The 22,191-nt window shown below is 41.7% G+C and overlaps 1 protein-coding gene across 9 annotated transcripts in view; it reads right to left on the bottom strand.

The window, feature by feature from the left end:
* The window catches only part of PICALM (phosphatidylinositol binding clathrin assembly protein), a 74,940-nt gene extending 54,016 nt beyond the window's left edge, over positions 1–20,924 (bottom strand). For 2 of the 9 annotated variants that reach the window (XM_061343386.1, XM_061343383.1), the window contains exon 1: positions 20,585–20,922. In XM_061343386.1, the coding sequence (XP_061199370.1) occupies positions 20,585–20,714 (130 nt within the window). In that variant the 5' untranslated portion in view covers positions 20,715–20,922. Of the gene's footprint in view, positions 1–20,584 lie in introns of all 9 variants that reach the window. The other 7 variants (XM_061343384.1, XM_061343385.1, XM_061343380.1 and 4 more) reach the window with 6 other exon arrangements.
* Positions 20,925–22,191: the final 1,267 nt, after the last annotated feature.

Here is a 22,191-nt window from a genome sequence, read left to right as displayed (position 1 = left end):
ATAACCGGCAGTAAAAATCCCAGTTGACAATTCTTCCTGTGCATATAATGGCATCTTAGTTGCTACATACACTGACTCAGGAAACACTTCATGGAAGAGTTAAAGAAATCTGGGAAGACCCACTCTGTTCAGAGCTTTCCATGTTTAAAAAGAAATGTGATTTATATTATACAAGCAGAAATAAATAACACAGGAGGCAGGTTTAATTTAATGTTGAATAACTTGTTCTACAGCCAACATTTTACATTTTCATTTCATCAGGTTGCATCTTGTCTTTTTCTTCCAATTCAAATACAACTCATGTTCTCCTCCTACTGAAAACTACAAATTGTAATGGCAATTCTTTGAAACTAAGAATTTAAAGAAATCTATCAGTAACCCTGTGAACTCAGCATTCCTGCCCCAGGTATCTCTGGCTAGATTTACTCCTACAGCAACACCTTGACTAACCTTTACTTCTTATGACAGACTAAGAAAGTTGGAGCTGTTCAGCCTGGAGAAGGGAAGCTGCGTAGAGACCTTAGAGCAGCTTCCAGTGTCTGAAGGGGGCTACAAGGATGCTGGAGAGGGACTCTTCTTCAGGGACTATAGTGATACAACAAGAGGTAACGGGTTAAACTTGATCAGGGGAAGTTCAGGTTAGATATAAGGAAGAAGTTCTCTACAGTGAAGGTGACGAGGCACTGGAATAGGCTGCCCAGAGAAGGGGTAAATGCTCCATCCCTGGCAGTTTTCAAGGCCAGGTTGGACAGAGCCTTGGGTGACATGGTCTAGTGTGAGGCGCCAATGCCCGTGGCAGGGGGTTAGACCTAGATGATCTTAAGGTCCTTTCCAACACAAAACATATTGTGATCCTATTTTTGAGACTTGTAAGAAACTAATTGAGATACGTTCTGTGAAAAACAGTAAAAATGGGTTTAGCTGGACCACTGCTTCAATGAAGACTTGCTGACTAACAGCAGGAGTGTCTACCAAAGCTCATCAGCAAAAAAAGCATCAATAAACAAAACAGTAAGAGAAGTTAAAAATAAGGGAAGCGCAGCTCAAGCCAATAGATAGGTAACACTGACATACAAGATATTTTCTATTATTGGTTTTATTTTTCATCTTAATTTCCACACACCAGTAGGTGCCGAATGACCACTTCGATCCAATATTCAGAATGAGTGTTCCAAGCTCTCCACAGTTAGAAATCCTGCTGAAATGACAAGTCTGGCTAAGCTACCTGTACAGAATCCATTCCTGAAGACAGAGTGGAACATCATTTCCCAAATCATTTCCTACCTTTAACTTGCTGAGTGCCCCCATCACACTTTAAAGGCTACCATGAAAATAGTGTTAAATTTTGTCACAACAGCTTCAGCCACATACTGGAAATTCAATACTCAACTTCAACTACATTTGTCTCATTAACCCAGAAACAGCTACAGGCACATTTACACAAGCCTAAGTGTACTATATAAACAAGCCAGAGCAATTTAGAAAATGAATATACCAATACCAACATCCTTCCTCTTATCTGCTCATCAGATAAATTTCTCCTTGGAAAAAATGACCATTTTAAGCAGTTCTGTTCATCCTGGAAGCATCATCGTGTTACACTTTAAAGTTCCGGGTATTCTGTTAAGCTCAATTTAAGCAAATAACCTGAATTGGAGATCGCCGCAGCAGAGTAAATAAATTATACAAACTTAGAATCACCAAGTTATAAAATAATTCACGTTGGGCAGAGACTCTGGATGTCACCTACTCTAATCCCATATCAGAAATGGGTCCATCTTAGAGCAACCAGTGCTAAACTCCACTCGGCTACTGCAGTCTTATAGGTTGGAGCCTGGATCCCTCTGAGGAATGAGTTCTCAAAGACATCCAGTCATGGAACATGTATCAGTGACAACATGTTTTATTCAGCTTTATGATTCTTCCTCTCCCTTTTAATATAAGGAAAAGGTTATTAAGCTCACAACTGAACAAACTTAGAGCTACTGGAGCTGGCTTTTGTGGCTACTGCTACAAGCTTACTCATTCCTTCATTTGCTACAACATTGCTACTCTTCAAACAAGAGTTTAATACACCTAGATCTTGATTGAAGCCTAACACATCATGTAAGTTAGTTTTCTTAGACCCACCACAAATTTACAAGAACAGGCTGGGCTGGTTACACAGTCTAGGAGAGCCGTCAATGGGGAAGCAAGACTGAGCCTTAAATTACACTTTCCTACACTAACTTCAGTGGCGGTGGGTGGTATGGCAGGGGATGACACACAGGGGACACAACCCCACGTAGTTTTTCCATTATCCTGCAAGACAAAAGAAAGGGCTCACAGAAGACCACAACTGGCAAAAGGCACTACAGAAGAGGAGATGATGACATGCAAGAGCAAGAAGAACAAGAGGAAAAAGGGAAGTGGATGAGTCTTCCCACATTCAGCAACAAAGAGCTATCATATTACTGAACCATTCAACGATGATCATCTGCTGTTCGCCAAAGATGCTTACTTTGGACTTCAGTGGTTATCCCACATCTCCATAATTCCAAGCTTTCTTCGATCTATACCCCAAAAGCCTGATGTTCTGCTGCAGACTAAAACAAAGGAACTTCCTCTCGTCCTTCTCAGTGGAGACAGAATATCCTCCCTCTGCACAAAAGCCATCAATACAATGGAAAGCCACTACTGTCTACTTAATAAATATTTTTCTTCCAAAGTTTCCTAACTTTCCAGTCATCTTAATTCAGCTGATCTGCTCTGGATTCTCTATAGTTTCAGTATTTTAAGTATAGTGTTCTAGGCTGGATACTGAAGTTCCCCAGCACCAAATATAATGAAAACAACTGTCTGTCTCAGAATACATTCTTCTATAGGCATACAAAAGGATTCCCATCTTTCCTGTGGCCTCACATTGGTGGTTTATAATGACAATGAAATGAGCCAAAGCCTCTTCTAGTGCTCCTGCACTTTCAGATAATCCTTTTCTACTCGACTTTGACACCTTCTTTACTCATTTAGAACTTTGCCCTTGCAAGCATTCAATGCTTGCTACTCCATTTTATCACGCTACTCCAATTTATCAGCATAAACTTGCCTTCTACTGTTGATCTCAAGAGCAGCTGCAAACATTCCCAGCACAAAGCTATTCTCTGTTAACACATGGTGTATTCCAACACAACACAAAAGCACAAACAGAACCAGATCCAGACATATTCTCCACTTCAAGCACCCTGCAAATTGATGACAGTGATGCAAACAGCCTATGCTGAAGCAGTTCTCCCATGAACTATTAGAGAATCATGTAGAAAACACTCCCCAAAATATGTTTGTTACCTGCATTCATCAAAATCAGACAGCCAACAGAACCAGGAGATTATTTTAGCTAGAATCACAAGTTTCATTTCAGGTGTTTACCAGCTCCTGCCAACTCGAATTCAACTAATGTAAGTAAATATTCCTTAGCATAGTGTTCTCTTTCCTCCTGTAGCATTCCTTTCCTCTTGTAAAGAACAGTACTAAATATCTGGTCACAGTTATCTTGTGAAGCTTAGAGAAGAAAGGCTTTTTAACGTTGAAGCTATTTCAGCATCACTTTCCCCCCCTTTTAGACAAGCATGTTTTTAACTTACTGATATGAAGTTAAAGGTTATCGATCTCTGGAATGGATGTGGCATGATGGCAAAACATTCTTTAGATGAAGAACCATCAGTGATTCCACATCTCCCTGCGGAACTCCTTTGACACAGTGAACTATGTCTAAATTAGTGATTTTTACTGGTATTGAGTGTTTTTCATAAAGCTTTCTTAGTACGCCACTTTAAAGAGTTGTAAGCTCTTTTCAGTACAAAAAATACACATTTTTCTTACAAATTCAACACATGGAGATAGATTTTAAGCACACATAGAGTGATGTTGTTTACATATGGCAAAGTCATGCTCAACGAATACAAGCTAAAAAGTCCAAAGAAAAGGAATCCACAGCCATACCGGGCACAAAATGTGAGCAGCAATTCCAAACTAATGTTTTAAAGGTGTCTCTAAGATCAGCCTATACCACATAATCCATGGCTCCTAAAAGTGTCTTGGCTGAGGATGTGAAAGCCTGACTTTGAATCCTACTGTACTTCAAAGTGGTCACATTGCTCTAATATGAATCTCTAACACCATGGTAGATTGAAAGACCTCTCAAAAATTCCAATCTCCAACATGCAAAACTTATTTAACTTAGACATGTGTCCCAAGTTTAACACATTTACATTAAGGGGAAACCTATCAGCACAAATGAGCCAGATAAAGCTTTTTCTGCCAAACGCTGTTGTCAAACCTTCCTTCCTGCATATGATGTATACATGGTGATTTTCAAGAAGGTTGTGAACTTCTAACTGCCTCTAATTCACATAACAGATGAATGCTTAGGATTACTTGTAGAGGCATGATTTTCCTCTCCCTTTAAAGTAATACTCCTTATGACAGCTTTCTGGATATCCAAGTATTTATCTTCTGCTAAAGCATCATCCCTGCAAAGTTCCAAGTTTTACCAATACTGCATTACTCTTAAGACCAGACCTTGAGCTCTTCCCCTGAACAAGACAAATCAACTACTGCTTCAGCACCCTAAGGCTGAGAAATACACAAGACATGCTGAAACCACTGAACACTTTGCTCTACATTGAATTCCTACAGTAACTTTTAAAGCATTTTATCATGAAATCTAGGCCAAAATAAGTATTAGCTCCCACACATACACTAGCATATTATTCCCACTGAGAATTCTCTGTAAACTTAGAGCCTTGATCCTATCTTTACAAACATGCTTAATAATGAGCCTGTGAATCATATTCTAAAGGTGATTCTTGACTGCAAAGACAAGAAAATGCCTGTATTGGCAATTCTTGCATAAGCAGTACATTCAAGCTGAGTATTTAACCCATTGGCCTGTTTAAATCAGGGAGAAACGAATACTCTTTTTCACTGATCAAATGCTAGTTTTAATGTTTCATGGGTGAAATTTGAAATACTTATTTTTCAACATTAAGTCAGCATTTTCAGAGCACATAACTGCAAACACTTGAGGATGCATCCACTTCTTTAAGTGATGAGTAGCTAGAAAGCACGTACATACTTTTAAGGGGTCTGTGTAAGCAACAAAGTTTGAGAATACCTTCGGGCAGGTGGCTGAGCAGGCTTTGATTTTGAGTGACAGCCATCTGAATCATTGAAATAAATATTTCAATTCAATATATTAGAATATCAAATCAATAGATTAAATATTATGATAAATATTTAAGTATGCAGTGTAATATTTATAGTGTGGATAGTCCTACACAGCGGATGGCTGGAAGCACAATGAACTGCATTAGATGGAACACTTCTGTTTTGAAGAAGTCTAATTACTTTGAACACTGTATAACTTTAAAACTACTTTCACCTCCTACTGCAAACATGAAGCTATTTTAAGCTAACAGTCTGCATACATGTGAGTTTATCCTATGCTTTAACCTGAAGGTGCATAGAGAAGGCACATAACATGATTTATAGATAGCCAAGATACATCAGTATGTGATGCCAAAGATATCAACCCTCAGGCCTCTTCACCACCACACAGACATTGAATACGTTATCATGCTGTTATCTATCTTTCTCTCTGACAAGAATAGTGCCCAAGCCATCTGCCTCTGCATACTGTAAATTTTTGGTTATAGCATGCACTTACAGACCTCTCCTTCTGCTTCAAAGGAACACAGCCTGTAAATACTCCACAGTGATTACACCTTTGTACAATTAAAAGTTGTGCTAATGGATATGTGTTAGAAACAAGACTTGTAAAGCACATGTACAAGCTGCTGTTGAAGTGCTGATAGTACACAGCCAATCCCTGCAGATTGCTCTGGAATACCTCCTAAAGTACCAACAAATGCCCATACCTGGCAGCTTGCTAGCACTGGTACAGTAGTCACATTGTAGCCTAGTGGAACAGAGAAACTATTTTGTTAACAGCAGACACTGCAGAACAAGAAACCCCAATGAGCACAGCTCTACAGTTATTCTGCAGCAAGACAACTCCTAGGTTTTACAAGGTGAGCCTTTAAGTAGGGTTCACTTCAGTAGCGAACCCTCCTTCAATCCTACAAAGAACTCCTGACCTGAACTTGTAGGAGTAAGTCCTATAGTTGGTGATACCCCTATTTGTGATAAAGCTAAAGGGCTGGTTTTCAAAGCTTCCAGACCCAGAACTCACCTGGTCCATATGGGATTCAGATCAAACCTGTTGAAAACCATACCCAAAGTACTTATGCTACCTTCCAACACCTGTGACTTCCTTAATGCTGCATTAAGGAAAGTTAAACAGAGAAAACACACCTGACTTCACGCACAGCACATTTTGTCAATAAACACCTCCAGCACTACTTCTAAACCTAAATATATGTATCATGTAAATACACAAAGTATCCACTCAAGTGTAATCTATGTGTTTCTTACATGTTTATCTTCCACATCACTTCATTTTAAGATGCATCAGAAAGCAATTTTGTAGTAGCAAAGCACCACTACTCCACCGCAAAGTGAAACTGAAACTACCACTGAGTGTTAACGCCAACCTGACCTCTTGCCACACCTCCCTCAGCAGATTTTCAAGCCCAAAATTCTATCTTCGTAATTTTAGAACTAATCACATACAATCCACATTTTCCCCTCTTCAAATGGCAGAGCTGCATCTATAATTAGACAGTTTCACAGACAAAACCAAAGCTAAGAAACAACCAAAGCCATCTGATACAAAGTTTTCCTACCTCAATACTTGCCTCATTTCACTCTCCAAAGTCTTACTCACCCTAGCAGAGTTGTTTGGAATATGTTATTTTGTCCCATTTTAAAATAAGACTTAGGAAATTAGATTTCCTTCTAAACAGAATCTAATTCAAAGCAAGAATAGAACATAAATACTGAGCTAAAGGAGATATGCCTCTGTACTTACTGCCTATTGTACTTGCAACTACGGATGAAGACGCAGCACTGATGATACCCACCTCCATACAACATGACCTTCTCTACATTAAAGGTTTTCCAGTTTCTGGAAAGCACTTATGCCAAAACACATCCTCTACTATGGAGCTTCCCAGGCTGTGGAATGCCTGCAGCACTTCAGGTGTTCTGGTGTCCTCAGCAAACCGGAATTCTATAGGACAATAAATTCAGTGTAATTGTACAAGTATCCAAATGAATGTAGGACATGTGTCTTGACAGACAGCATCCTCTACAGCTTCACTTTCAGTAAAGGGCTACCCAGTGAATAGCTGGTTAAATAAAAAGGACCCAGACGCATAATTTTGTGGAAATAAGCCTTCTTTTGACAAGAGTTCTTGCTGGTTTGTTGTACAAAAGAAGCTGTACTTGTCAGTAGGTTCTAATGGTGAAACAGCATCTATTAAAGATCCTTTTACCCCTGCAGTATATTGGCTAAAAGCAGAACTCCACTTTTAACTGCTTTTCATATAAATTAGCAAAACTGGGAATTTAACCTGATAAAGGGAAAAATCTGGGAAACTTCTTCAACGAAGAGGTTTAAGCCATATCCTGAAATAGTATGATTATTGAATTATGATCTTCCAACATCATAACTATGCAAAAGTGACCAAGTAACTTGAATTCATTTTAATATCAAGAGTATAAAAAGCCCAGTGAATAAACTTACTGCAAGTGATGCATTTTCTGGCACATAGAAGTCCAAATATATGTTTTTTAAAATATTATTTATTAAAAGAGAATGCTATAGACTTCCTTATAAATAGCAGGACGCTCACCTGTCAGAAGAAAACTCCTCGCACGTTAGGCGTCAGCCTAGATTCTTACTATGAATAAACTTTACACACATCATGCTACAATTCAGCTATGTAATATTCCCTATTCTGTGTGGAAAACCTTTGTATCTTACATTTCTGTTGATCTCTAAGGAAATACTTAGAGCAGTGCCCTGTCAGATGATTGCTTCCTGATTTAGCTGACTAAACGGAGCTTAACAGGTCTCAGTGAAAATTGCAGCTCTCATTTAAGAGCTTATACGTGACAAAAGATGTAGCCCAACGGAAGTGGGGAAAATAAAGCGAAGTCAACAGAAACACACATTAATAAGCAACTAAACTGATTTCATTGAGTGAGTTATGCTGAGGAGTACTTTTCCTCTCCCTGTAGTTCCTATAGAAGCTGGACAGCCCCAAACCAATCACCCTCAAGATTTTACCATTAAAGTTCCCTCCACTGGCAATACAGAGGCAAAAAGAACACTTGCCCAAAGCTTGCTGCAAAGCTTTCCTCCCCAATTCTCAGTTAACAGACCAAAGAAAAAAGCAATTTAAATCACTGCTTCTATATCATATGTTTTCTTAAAGAAAAAAGTTCCTGATCTGAATGTGCAAAGCAGCAAATCTTCAAACTTCAAATATTTATCGTTCAATGAAAAATCAAACACCAACCTACAAAGCAATTGGCAGAAAATCACACAACAGCACAGGTTTACACAGTTGGGGACTTGGGCTTGTACCTCACAGATCAAAAAGGCCAAATTTTGGACCCCCTGATGATACACAAAACAGTCTGAATACACAGAACGTGTTTAAGGTTTATCTTTCTCTATGCTGAAACAGTGAAAGAAAAATAGCAGGCTTTGTAACAAAGCATGTAGTATAAAGTCCGAACTGAATTCTAGACATCAAATTGTGTTGCTTTCTGCCTTTTCCTTGCTCTTTCCCCTAAGCCTCACAGGTGATTTCTTTATGTGAAAGGCCATCTGCATGCCAGCCATCTATATATGACTTCTGTCTACTCTTGTGGGACTAATTGTCATTTGTCCCAGCAGGAACAGGAGAAAGCATAAGAAAACCCATGAAGCCGGTCCTTCCATACTAATGTATCTGGTGAAGTGCAAAATTCCAGTAATTCTGGTTAAAAAACTATCACTACTTTCTAAATTAACATTTTTTTAGCAACTAAAATTCAAGTTACCTGGTTTTACAGTGCTTCTTGTAGCCATTTTAATGCAAGCTCCATCAATTCCATACAATCTGTTTCACACTGTGCACTTAAAGTAGTTGAACTCATTTAAGGAGATTTGTCACTGACAGCCACTTCCATACTTTTTCTTCTGACCAATTCAGGATTGGATTTTGACATTAATTGTTAGCAAATGGGGCAAAACAGAGGCCCAGAGCACAAAGAACCAGTGAATTAAAAAAATGACCTCTTTCCCCATCAGAACACAGGTACCTCCCCAGAACTGTTCCAACTGACACTCACGTACTCTTACTGTGCAGCACTCCCACGATGGGAGACAGTCAAGTAAAGGAACAGCTAAAATCTTCCATACTATTAACAGGAATGTTGGAAATGCCTAATTTAGCTTTTACTTCCTTCTTCAATTTAGACTAACATCTCCCATGGGATATATGGAGCTCCTGGAGCAAACAAAACTTGTCCTGGCTCATCCCAAGTATAGCTTCAACGCACATTTGACTAGCACCCTTTTACAAAGGCACAACACCTAAAGGAGCAAACCCATCCTTTACAGCCTGTAGCAAAGCTGCTCAGAGTGAAAGTTTTATAATACAGTGCAATTGACACAGGTTAGGATGGAGCAGAAATGGTCTTCATTGAACATGGGAGTGAAAACAAAGCTGTATTTTCCAGCACCACACATTAAACTTTACTGATTTTCAACAGATCAAGCACATGAACTTACAAAGGGGAACCCACCCTCTTACAACAAACCCGAGTTTCATAAATCCAGATCAGCTTCTTTCTCTCATCCCTTAGTTTTGGAGAGCATTCCCTAGCACTTCATGTGCTTATCAAGTTTCACAAAGTTTCAGAGCAAACATGGAGCTTCAAACCCTTAAGTTTGAAACTGGACTGATAAGGGAAGCTGTACACAGAGAACTCCTCTGTATCCCACAGCTTTCAGACAGGAATTTCTCTATTTACCATGCACAAAGCCACATCCCTATCACAAACAGCTTCTAAGATAAACTCAAGCCAAGAGCAGAAGTAAATAACATCTGTCTTTTGGTCCTCAGTAAGAGGAAAGATGATTTCAGCCAGATTCTGTCTTTAAAGTGAAATTGTTTCATAAAGAAAAGCTGTTAATGCAAAATAGCTATTCCATTTACTTCAAAGTAACATCTATTCACTGGTGAAAACCTCAGCAGAGCTAAAAAGAATATGGAGCTATAGTAAAACTAGGTGTTGTAACATCTTGTGTCAGCCCTGCTATATATACACCAAGAGACCACATTCCTCTCTACAAAGGCTCCTCACTGACAGTTTAAGGACAGAAATACCTCCTTCAATTCACTATTTTATTTACAGATAATTAAATCTGAAGAAAGTCTCCTCATAAAACAACTGTGTGTAAACAAAAAGCAAACCCCAGCAAAACAGAACATCAGCTCCTGGAAATGTAAGAGCTTCAAGTTCATAACAACACAATTCCAAATAGCAGAGGTCGAACCAACTATGCCTTTCCTTGCTATTTGACAACCAACACAGAAGTTTCTCTGGGTTTCCATCTCCTCACACACCAAATTCAGCACTGAAACAAACTTCACATACTCCAGATTTTTTAATGCAAAGTAATGGTCTGGGAAATTTACTTAATTTATGGTTTAGCTTTAATTACACTTGAGAGGCTTAATGATGCTACTGTTGTGGCAAAGCATTCCAACTGAACACATCTGGAGGAAAGTCTGAACTAGCTCCCTATTAACCATCAAGAACTTAAATATAACAGTCAGTACCCAGTCCATCCCAACCCAGTGTGCTGGTCCCTGTGTTTCAAACACTTTACAACTAGGAGTCATGCATCTGGAGCTTTTCTGTATGACAGCTAATAGAATGAAGCAACTTATTGTTGCTGCAATTCATATGCTTATTATAAATATCTACAGGCCAGAAATGCAAAAGTATTCAGATGTGGTTTCCATTGACTCTTATTCCTATGATCAAAATACACTTCACATTTCTTTCTTGTACTCAAACTGAGTTCTGCAATGCTGTACTGTGGCACTCATGACAAACACAAGCACTGCAGGGAGAAATAACCCCTACTGAATTTGACAGGTTATTAATATATTACAAATAATTTTATTAAAGGGATAACAAATCCAAAGTCAGTAACCTGAATAAACCCCAGCTAATGAGAGCACAGCATTATCATCACAGAATCACAGAACAGTATGGGTTGGAAAGGACCTTAAGATCATTTAGTTCAGCCCCCTGCCATGAGCAGGGACAGTCAGCACTAGACCGTATCACCTAAGGCTCTGTCCAACCTGGCCTTGAACATTTACCGCTTCTTTCGGCAACCTATTCCAGTGTCTCACCACCCTCACAGGAAAGAACTTCTTCCTTACATCTAACCTGAACTTCCCCTGTTTAAACCCATCATCCCTTGTCCTGTCACTACAATGCCTGATGAAAAGTCCCTCTCCAGCATCCTTATAGGCCCCCTTCAGATACTGGAAGCTGCTCTGAGGTGTCCATACAGCTTCTCCAGGCTGAACAGCCCCAATTTTCTCAGCCTGTCTCCATAGAGGAGGGGCTCCAGCCCCCTGATCATCCTTGTGACCTCCTCTGGACTTGTTCCAACAGTTCCATGTCCTTTTTATGTTCAGGACACCAGAACTGCACACTGTGTTTCAACTGGGGTCTCACAAGAGCAGAGTAGAGGGGCAGGATCACCTGCATCAACCTGCTGGTCACACTCCTTTTGATGGAGATATATATCTGAGTAAGCCAGGCTCAATGAAGCTGGCTTTACATTAATACAGAAATGAAGAACTGCTTCATGAACTACAGCTGTCTGGAGTTGCCACACGTAATCAAGTAAATATTCCTAAATAGACTGATTTTTAAAAGAAAGTTATTTTTAATCCCTTCATAACAGTCTATTTGCTGAATGGACACCAACAGCTCCTGGCACATACAGAAAGGGACAGACAATTAAATCCAATAATGTTACACCACCCTTCTCAGGATGGGGACTTAACCATCAAAGAGTTTAAACACTCTTTAACATTTCATATAAAAAATAAGGTCAGATCAAGAATAGAGTTCCATAGCCTGAAATAGGTTGCATGATAGCTGCAACTATTACAGCAATACTGGGCAGGGAGGGAGGGAGGGAAAGGGAATAAATCAAATTCAAGTGTGACCCAATTTCCAATTAAATATCGACCCATCTGTCAGCAACAGCAGAGATATCAGCCAAACAGAATCACAGAATCATAGAATAGTTAGGGTTAGAAAGGACCTTAAGATCATCCAGTTCCAATCCCCCTGCCATGGGCAGGGACACCTCACACTAAACCGTCTCACCCAAGGCTCTGTCCAACCTGGCCTTGAACACTGCCAGGGATGGAGCATTCACAACCTCCCTGGGCAACCCATTCCAGTGCCTCACCACCCTCACAGGAAGGAACTTCTTCCTTATATCCAATCTAAACTTGCCCTGTTTAAGTTTTAACCCACTACCCCTTGTCCTGTCACTACAGTCCCCAATGAAGAGTCCCTCTCCAGCATCCCTATAGGCCCCAATAAATAAATAAACCACAGGCAACTGCAAACAAACATAGGTGAAATGCTGATGTGATTTCTGAACATACAGGGAGAAAACAGGGGAAGAGAGGGCCACAACACTACATAACAAATCTAAATCCAAAGCACAAAGCATACATTTGCACAGCAAGAGTCAGGTACAGAATCATCTCCATAGCACACTACAGCTCCTTATCCACCCCACAAGAACCCAAACAGCAGCAGCAGTAAAGCAAGTCACAAGCAGCCCTTAAGAACTCCGAGGAGCGTGAAGACACTTGGTGATTTTAAATGTCTTTTCCAACCTAGTGGGTTCTATGGTTCTAAGACACCAACTTTTACCCTCTGACAGCCAAGACCCTCAACCTTTTGATCTGGCAGGTAAAGCAACAACTCACAACCAGAACTCCTCTGAGTGGATTTACTGACCTATTAAAGGCATAGAAAAATCTATGTATTTAAATAGAAATGAATACTTAAAACACGTTTACTTCTGCTTGTAACCTGAGTTTAGTTTAAAACTTTGTATCTTACCAACTCCGGGTCTGGAGATCCAGTTTGCTACCATAACTTCAGAAGCCTTTGCCATGCAGCTGAATACCAGTGGGTTGAGTTTGATTTGTTGGGGTGTTTTTGAGCAAAGCTAATTGAGGAATAATGTTAATTTCTTTACCACCTTTTCCAGCTGAATTAAAAAGTCTCAGTTTTTAGAAGTTATTAATATGAAAAGCTTGTATACATTAAATACTTTACTAGGAAACAATGTTATTAAGGATTTATACCTGCTGATTTAATTTGTATTAAATTCACTACTAAAAATTGACAAATGTTACAACCAATAGAAATACTTTGTTGATGCCCTAACACACAGTTGGCAACTGGAATAGCTGAGCTGCATGCTACTGCAAGTACCATATTTAGAGTAAATATGTGAAATACCAGAGCAGTTTCAACCCGTGCCAACTTACCACTTCCTACATAAGCAAAAGAATCACTGCTGCAGAAGGGCACCACTGCTAGAACATATGGATGCTGGGAGTGAAGGGCTGCTTGCTTGGGAGGAACCAGTAAAGAACATTAAGTGAAGATTTCCAAGGTCTCTTGTTAGGAGAAAAGGAAAAAGGGATTGATGCAGAGAGCTCTTCCACAGTGAATAGGGCTGAAAGAAGTTATATAGGAGAGTTCAAAATGAGACAGAATACAAAAGGTGGGGTTTGTAACTTTCTAGACTGTGTGTAAGTCACACAGGAATTAAACTAAAACCACAGAATTTCCCTTTACGCCACTGTTCAGGAAATGTTCTTCTACTTCAGGCTAGGAACTGAGAGTGCCAAGTTAAATTCTGGTATAGATCTTGTTAGCTTACACACTCTGTTTTGAGGTAGAACTTATAAAATCCCAATTTCCTCATGTTTAATATTACAAATGATCCAGATAAGCATTACTTTAATAAAGCTCCTTTAGCAAAACAGCACGGAAGACGTTTAGTCACAAATGGAAAATCCAGTGTATTTGCTAAGCCCTCATGAAAAGCTTAACTTCCTAAAGTTACTTTCACACAGCTAAATACAGCTTAGTCCCCTGATTTCTCAAATCTCAGTGCCAGATTTCTCACATATTACTCCTAACTTGGACTTGCCATTAGAAGTCTTGGGGGTATCACAAGGTAGCACCAAATCTACTAACAGTATTTTGAGGTTTAGAAACTGCCAGCTAATTGCTACGGTTCTAATGTAAAGCTAAAGGTGAAATACAAAGTATTTCTACTTTCTCTGAGTTTAGAAAGATATATACTCAATAAAGTCATACCCTGCCTGCTCAATCACATTTCACAATGGAGAAAACTACTAGAAGAACAAGAAAAATACCAAAAGCCTACAGTTTTATATCAACATCAGCTTCTTTCCACTTGGTTGCAGCTTTTTGGCTGGTTATTTCTTGTTTACTTCTAATCTGTGCTGATGTAATCAGTCCTAAAATCTCTCTCCTACCTAAGCCAAGATAACAGTCAGCTCCAACTCACACCTACTTCCAGCATCAAGTCTTCAACCAGAAGGAACTCTAACTGGTTAAACTGATGGACAAAACCCCATCTCTTTAACACAAAGCAAAGTTTTCATTGCTGCAGCAGGAGCTTGCCAAGACACTCGGAAGTAAGAGTGCATACTTGAGATTATTGCTTTAAAGTTGTATTCCGAACTATTTGGAAATGTTTATTAACTGGCCCAGTACATGACTTGAAGATTTTATAAACAAGTCATCTACAATACTCACCTGATTTATTCTAATGTGCTTGAGGAACAGCTTCTGCACAGCTTACAGAAAGCAGGAGTGTCTATGCCTGATCAATAGTAGACCAGTGAACTATATTTAAAGTAGCATATTTAAAATGTTTGAGAGTTGGTGAGTGAAAAGATTTTAATTTAAAAATTTAAGTTTAGGAAGGCTGTAAAAAAATAAATAAATAAATAAAGCTTTCAAATTAAGCAGGAGTCCTCAACATAAAAAGGACATGAAACTGTTGTAAGAAATCCAGAGGAGGCCACGAGGATGATCAGGGGACTGGAGCACCTCCCATATGAAGATAGGCTGAGAAAGTTGGGGTTGTTCAGCCTGGAGAAGGCTGCATGGAGACCTCATAGCAGCCTTCCAGTACCTGAAGGGGGCCTATAAGGACGCTGGAGAGGGATTCTTCATTAGGGACTGTAGTGATAGGACAAGGGGTAATGGATTAAAACTGAAACAGGGCAAGTTTAGATTGGATATAAGGAAGAAGTTCCTTCCTGTGAGGGTGGTGAGGCACTGGAATGGGTTGCCCAGGGAAGCTGTGAATGCTCCATCCCCGGCAGTGTTCAAGGTCAGGTTGGACAGAGCCTTGGGTGGCATGCTTTAGTGTGAGGTGTCCCTGCCCATGGCAGGGGGATTGGAACTGGATGATCTTAAGGTCCTTTCCAACCCTAACTATTCTATGATATAGATGCAAAAGGTGTCTCTGCTTCAGAAAACATGGTGCATTTTGTAGGGAGAGCAAGATGCCAGTCATGTTAAAAGTTAACTTTTCCAGCATTCTACTATCAGTCCTTCACTGATCACATACTTTATACAAGGCAACATACACAAAGCAAAAAAAGAGAAGCTTTAGATTCCATGTTGGATAAGTCATCACTTTTGTATTATTACGCAAACTAGCGCTACTTTGCGCACCAAGTCACCATGAACAGCCTAGAACTTTCACATCTACAGATCAGAAACTGATTTTAGGATTAGGAACTAAAGACTAAAATAGAGCATGAGGTCACAGGCTGAACTGCAAAGGAATTGCCTGCTCCAAGCACTGCTTTTAGAACATAGAGATGACAGCACCATTTAAAAGAACTAAAACTCACAAGTACAGCTCCAGCCCAAAGTTACATGACACCTGACTAACCACAGCTGAGGGTAAACAGTGACAGTATGAAGATTCACAGTGAGCTGATTGCAGGTGTCCTACAGCTTCTCTTTAGTTCCTGCCTCTTACTTCATCCGAAGTAGAATATTGCTTCAGGCTAAGTAAAATAAAACAACAGCTGCAGAACTAAATGGCTATTCTTGCTGCAAATGAGCAGCTGTGGTAGAAAATTGGCCCTCTGGCAGTCTAGAGGAGGGTGATAGTTCTTGTCCTCTCCTAAAAGGCACAAACATTTGTAAGGAATTCTAGTAAGAAGTTAGGAAAAGTTCGCTAAGGAGGGAATGACAAAGGAGTCATGGAAGCACCCAGGCCAAAAAAACCTGAGTACTTCAAAAGAAAGTTGTAATAATGCAATTATCTGTATTTGAAATAATTACACAGAATAGTTGGAGGCAACAATGGATTGCCTCCAGGTATTTAAGTCAACTAGAAAATGGGAAGCAAAGCCACGAGAAACTTCAGGTAATCCTGCCAAACCCAGAAGGATTTGGTGAAGTACTACAATACCATAAAAGGAACGTGGATAATCTATTCCTACTGGATAACATGGTAGCATCCAAAGACACCAGCAGTTAACTCACTACATCACTGAAGTAACCCACTTACCCTTCAGAATGTAAAAGCAAGCGAGCACTTAAAATATTGCTTTTTCCAGCTTTACTACAAATCTCTTGTGAGAAACAGGGAAAAGGAGTGATCCTTGTCCTTCAGTTCTGCAAGATACCTTCTTCTTACTCCCATCTGGAAAACAGCAGCTGGCCCCAACACAGACATAAAGCAAGGCTTCAGCTGGACTTTTATCTACACTAGCAGTAGCCTTTAGACAAAACCAAACTAGCTACACAAGCTCCCATAAGCACAGTTTACTTCCATTTATACAGCTTCTCGCAAACATCTCCCAGTGCAGGGGAGTGTTTTGGTTTATCATCTTCCTCAAGAACACAGATTTTTCTTCACAATAAGGAGTCAAGGAAGTTAAGCTCTGGCATAACTATAGAGAGATTTCCTGTTAAGAATGGATAATTACAGCATTGCAACTTCCTTCCAAGCCATCCATCCACATTCTCCTTTAAAGAGCACTACTCCATTAGCTACAAGCAGATGGGGTTACTATGTCGTACTCATTCAAGAACCCAACCCTAAGGATGTTTCACATCAAAGCTGTTTTAACTACACTCCACAACATGTGCTTGTACACAAACATCTTTATAGTGTTGAGATATCGCTGCTAAAGTGGTTTAACTGAATTGACACAGTAAAACCTTCTACTAGGCATTAACTGTCGATCTTCTGGGTTTTCTAATATTCATTACCCACCACACATACCTATGCAAGGAATTCCCCTTCCCTCCTTAAAAATCATCTAAAAAAAGAAAGGAGTGAAACCCAGCATCATGTTTTCCAGTACCATTTACATTCAAACAACCTAAAGCACTTGTTCTTAGCATCACTAAACAGCACTGAACACAACAAACAAAAAGCTAAACAGGAAAGAAAGGGTTGTATAAATCCCAGCACCCAAGTTAAACCCACAAACCAGCTCTGAGCTCTCACTGCTCAGAGAGGTGTGAAAACTAGGACAAAGTCCTAGTGAAACTGGGTTTTCTGTAAAAGAACTATGCTTTGAGGGTTTCAAGACTATTAAACCTGCCTGATGGCTGCAAAAGCAGCAATCCATCATCACAAAAGCAGCACCTACATTACAAAACAGAATCCTTACCCCAGCCAAATGACTGGACTTTCGAAACAGGAGAAAATTAAAACCAACATATCCTGAGTGCAAGGATATGACCTTAAGATGATTTTTGCTACTTATCACGAGCCATGTCCATTTGTAAATTAGAATTATTTCTCCCTCAAACCAACCAAGCAACTAAGCTTTGTAACGGGAGAGAAAAAATATCATTACTCTAAAGAATATCCTATCATCATGGGCTAAGAGTGCCTTTTTACACTCTGATTATTAAGGTAATGTTCACTGAGGGAAATACAGAGGGAATATAGAAGCCTAGAATGGTGAGCACTTAAGTTTTGGAGCCCCACAGGCAGTCAAGGGCAAGATAAAGAAGTATAGGGATAATCATGTGCACAAGTACGTATGTTGGATTTGCCCACATTTGTAGGGGTTAATATGAGACTGAGCTACTTCAGTGTGTTCATGATGGCTCAAGCTTAGTAAAGAAAGAATCCCAGAAACAAGATCAGAAAGATACTGAGATCTGTGCAAGCCATACAAATACCACATTAGCAAGAATGCATGTCAGGGTCACAGCAAGTGCTACAAAACTCAGACTTCATTCCAGGACAGCATGAAGAAACAGCTTACCAACCCATCCAGGACACAACCTTTAACAAGGTAAGTTTTAACTGTCATTATCACAACAAACACCAATTAGGAAAGTATTTAAGCAGCATGCCACCTATGAAGACGGGTATATTGAGTGTCACTCACAGGGAGATGTCAGTTCACAGGACTTCCCTGGTAGTTACACTGCTTGCTGTAAAAGGAAGATATGTACAAATAACTCAGAGGTGGGGCTGGACTCACAGCAGAAAGCATTCATTTTTAAACATACAACCATAAACGGTATGAACAAAGAAAATCTTCAAAATACAAAACCATGTGTCATTTCCTGATGCCAGGAACAGAAAGTTCTAACAAAGGTATTAGGGGCAGCACACAAAACTTAGCTATCCATGATCTGCTTTAACCACTAAAAAAAAAAAGAAGTGACTAGTAGTAAAACTACTTTAAAAAACCCAAGTTTGCGTTGCTTTGATTAAAGAAAATCTCTGGGAAAGAAACAGGAACTGGGATTGACAGTTTGGAGTAGCCAAAGGAAATACAGAAGTGGTTTTCTCATCCAGCAGCTACCAGACAGCTTTCTAAGGAAGTTCAAGCACCCTTCTACAGCAGCATCTTATAAGACTCAATTCGGATGTCCCCAGCAAGAACAGCACCCTGTTATACACACACCAGCCTGAAAAGAACTTGCCAGTTTGATGTTCTTTTTCATAAAGCTTACACCATGAAATAATTCAGCTGCTAAATGGCTTATTATCAAAACCGGAGTTTTAGCCTTATTCCAGGCTAAACCTGACAAAGTTTTGTTTCCAGAAAGCCTCCCTTCTGTTGTGTGAAATCCAGTAACACCATGACTTCATATAGAAGCCATATGACAAGCTGTCTTCTCTACCCGAGACTAGGGTACTTAAAGCCTCAGCCTTCTGACCCTGTGGGCTGCCCAAAAGCCACCTAGTTACTACCCAGTCTTCAGGCAAGGGATGAAACAGAAGAGGGAATACCAGCAAGAAACTGAGGTGACTCTTGTGGGGCTACCCTATAAAATTGATCATATCCCTCTCAGGTACTCACAGAACATGAACTTAAAGGTTTAAATCAGACATGCTTTGGTGAAAAGAAGAAATAACTATGTACAATTAATCCTAGTACTATTATCTGGTCTTATCATTTGGATATAGAGGAAGCCAGAAGACACATATTCAAGACACATGAAGACCCACCACTCTCCTTACAGACGTGAGTGGGAGGAAAGGAGAAAGATTACAGATTATATACAGAAGGGATAGCCATACATCTCCCTCCAGTATCTTTCCTTACATACTGGGGGGTAAGGACAGGAGATGACAAGGAGGCAAAAGAAGGGTGTTTAAAATGCCTAGAATAAACAGATGTAAGATAATCAGGTATTCGAGCCAAGAACTTCCTCAGTCCTGTGACCCTACAGCATAATGGGAGACACACTAATACGAACTTCAGTGCTTATCATCCTCTTCATAATCAGCTGGATGGAATGGAGCTGACAGAAAACATTTTAAACCTTTCCACCTTGGCTCCGTTTTTAATAGAAGCCGGAAAACGGCCAGTCCCTGTATGGAATGTTAAGCTCAGGTAGTGAAGGTCTAAAGAAGCCCTCTTAGGCCCATCTTCCCAAGTGAAGGGAACAGACCAGGAAGGCAAGACTAAGAACACCACCCTTCCCTAGAGAGAATAGCCCCTCAAGCACTCATTTCACATACTCTTCTGTGTGGAAGAGTTATAAGAATGATACCGAAGCAATATTCTTTTTTCTAGTAGACTGTGGTAAAGCATTAAGGTAACTGGTCAGCTATTCCTTCTTGAAACTCCCTCTATAGAACGGGGGAGTGCTGCCCTCGCAAAACACAAATGAGATCGATTAGTAAGGAAATTACAGCCCATTCCTCTGCTTGGTTCTCCCTGCCCAAGGAAGGGGTACGGGGCAGGTCCTGCCCTTCAGGAGCTCACACTGTCCAGGGCCCTGTGCATAGAGCCAGTAAGGCCCCTTCTGGAGAGCAGAGACACTGAGCAGCCTCTCCCAAGATCTCCATCGCCACGTCCCCGACCCTACCCCCGCCATAAGAATGCCCTGCGCCGAAACACACGGAGCTCCTCTGCCCGACGAGCCTTTACCAGTGGGAAAGGAGGCATCCCCAGAGCCGGTACTCGGCTCCACAGGACCGCGGGACAGGCCGGGCACGGGGGAAGCCGTCCGGCCGCCATCCCTCCAAGGTACTCACAGTCTAGGTGCTTCTTCTTGGGCCCCATAACCTCGTGGGTTGTGGCCTTGCAAACGGTTTTCGAGACCGCCGAGCCGGTCACGCTGTGCTGCGCCGCCGTGATGCGGTCGGTGAGGCTTTGGCCGGACATGGCGGGTTGTTGGCGGCGCTGGAACCGACAGCGGCTCCGCTGCCTACTCAGGGGCCGGGACGGGGGGAAGGACTAGCCGGGAGGGACGGAGCTACACACGGACTCCTCTCCCCGCCGCGCCGCAGGCGGCCCCCGCTCCGCCCTCAGGGACGGACCTGTCACCCGAGCGCGGACCCCTCCTCCTCCTCCTCTTCCTCCTCCCACCCCCCTCCCCCGGCCGCCGTCCCCTCCCCCTGCGCGCCTTCCCCCGGCCGGGGACCGGGCACACACACACTGAGCTCCGCAGGAAAATGGCGGCCGCGGCGGCGCTCCTCCTCGGATCTTTCCGGGCCGCCCGCATCACGTGATCCACCCTGGCTGCCACGCCCACGTGACACGCACCGCCCCTCCTCGAAGGCCGGGGTGGGGATGGATTGGGGTGGGGGGGAGGCTGGTGTATCACGTGGTGCTGCGCGCGCCCCCTCCTCTCGCCGCTGCGGGCTAATGGGGGGCCAGGCCCCTCAAAGCCGGCGCCTCATGGAGGGGGATGAAGAGGAGGAGGAAGAGGAAGGGCTCAGCCCGCCCAAACCAGGTGATGCCTGAGGGAAGGTGGCATCCCTTCCACCCCGGGGCGGGTGGCGGTGTTTGTTTGGGTCCAGCTCGCCGGGTGAAGGTGCTGTCGTGGAGGTGTTTTCGCCCTGAGGGAAGTTTTCGTGTTTCTCAGTGTGGAAAGTTGTGTGGGAACTCCTTCAGTGTCACCTTAAACGGGATGTAAAGGGGAAATCTGCTCGCTGGTAATGAGTTTGGCTGCTGCGGTTGTGCTTCTCCCCAGTTCCCTCCCTCTGAAAGGCTGCACAAGGTTCCTCCAATGTGCCTCATGGCAAGCACAAAGAACTGGTGGCTTTCGTGCCCATCGTCAACAGCTCCCACTTTTTTGCTTCTCAGCTTCTGGAGGCTTGTGGACTGAGTTCATGGCTCTGTCTTTGGCTTGTTAAGGTTACATAGAGTCGTAGAACCAGAGAATGGTTTGTGTTGGGCAGGACGTTAAAGCTCATCCAGTTCCAGCCCCCTGCCACAGGCAGGGACACCTTCCACTAGAGCAGCTTGCTCCAAAGCCCCTGTGTCCAGCCTGGCCTTGAACACTGCCAGGGATGGGGCAGCCACAGCTTCTCTGGGCACCCTGTGCCAGCGCCTCAGCACCCTCACAGGGAGGAGCTTCTGCCTTATATCTAACCTGAACTCCCCTGTTTCAGTTTGAACCCATCACCCCTTGTCCTATCCCTCCAGCCCCTGGTGAAGAGTCCCTCTCCAGTGTTCTTGTAGCCCACTTCAGACAGTGGAAGGCTGCCCTGAGATCTCCACACAGCTTCTCCAGGCTGAACAGCCCCAACTTCCTCAGCCTTTGTATCTTTGTATTCTACACAAAGTTACTTAATGTTTCTGTTCATAAAACTTTACTGTTCCATTACGTTTTGGTACCTTTGACCCAGACACAGTG

Source organism: Neopsephotus bourkii, unplaced genomic scaffold, assembly GCF_033783945.1.
Source record: "Neopsephotus bourkii isolate Nb327-2 ecotype Australia unplaced genomic scaffold, CSIRO-AGI_Nbou_v1 NB_1825, whole genome shotgun sequence".
NCBI classification, from domain to species: domain Eukaryota; kingdom Metazoa; phylum Chordata; class Aves; order Psittaciformes; family Psittacidae; genus Neopsephotus; species Neopsephotus bourkii.
This window is presented reverse-complemented; position numbering and strand designations above follow the sequence as displayed.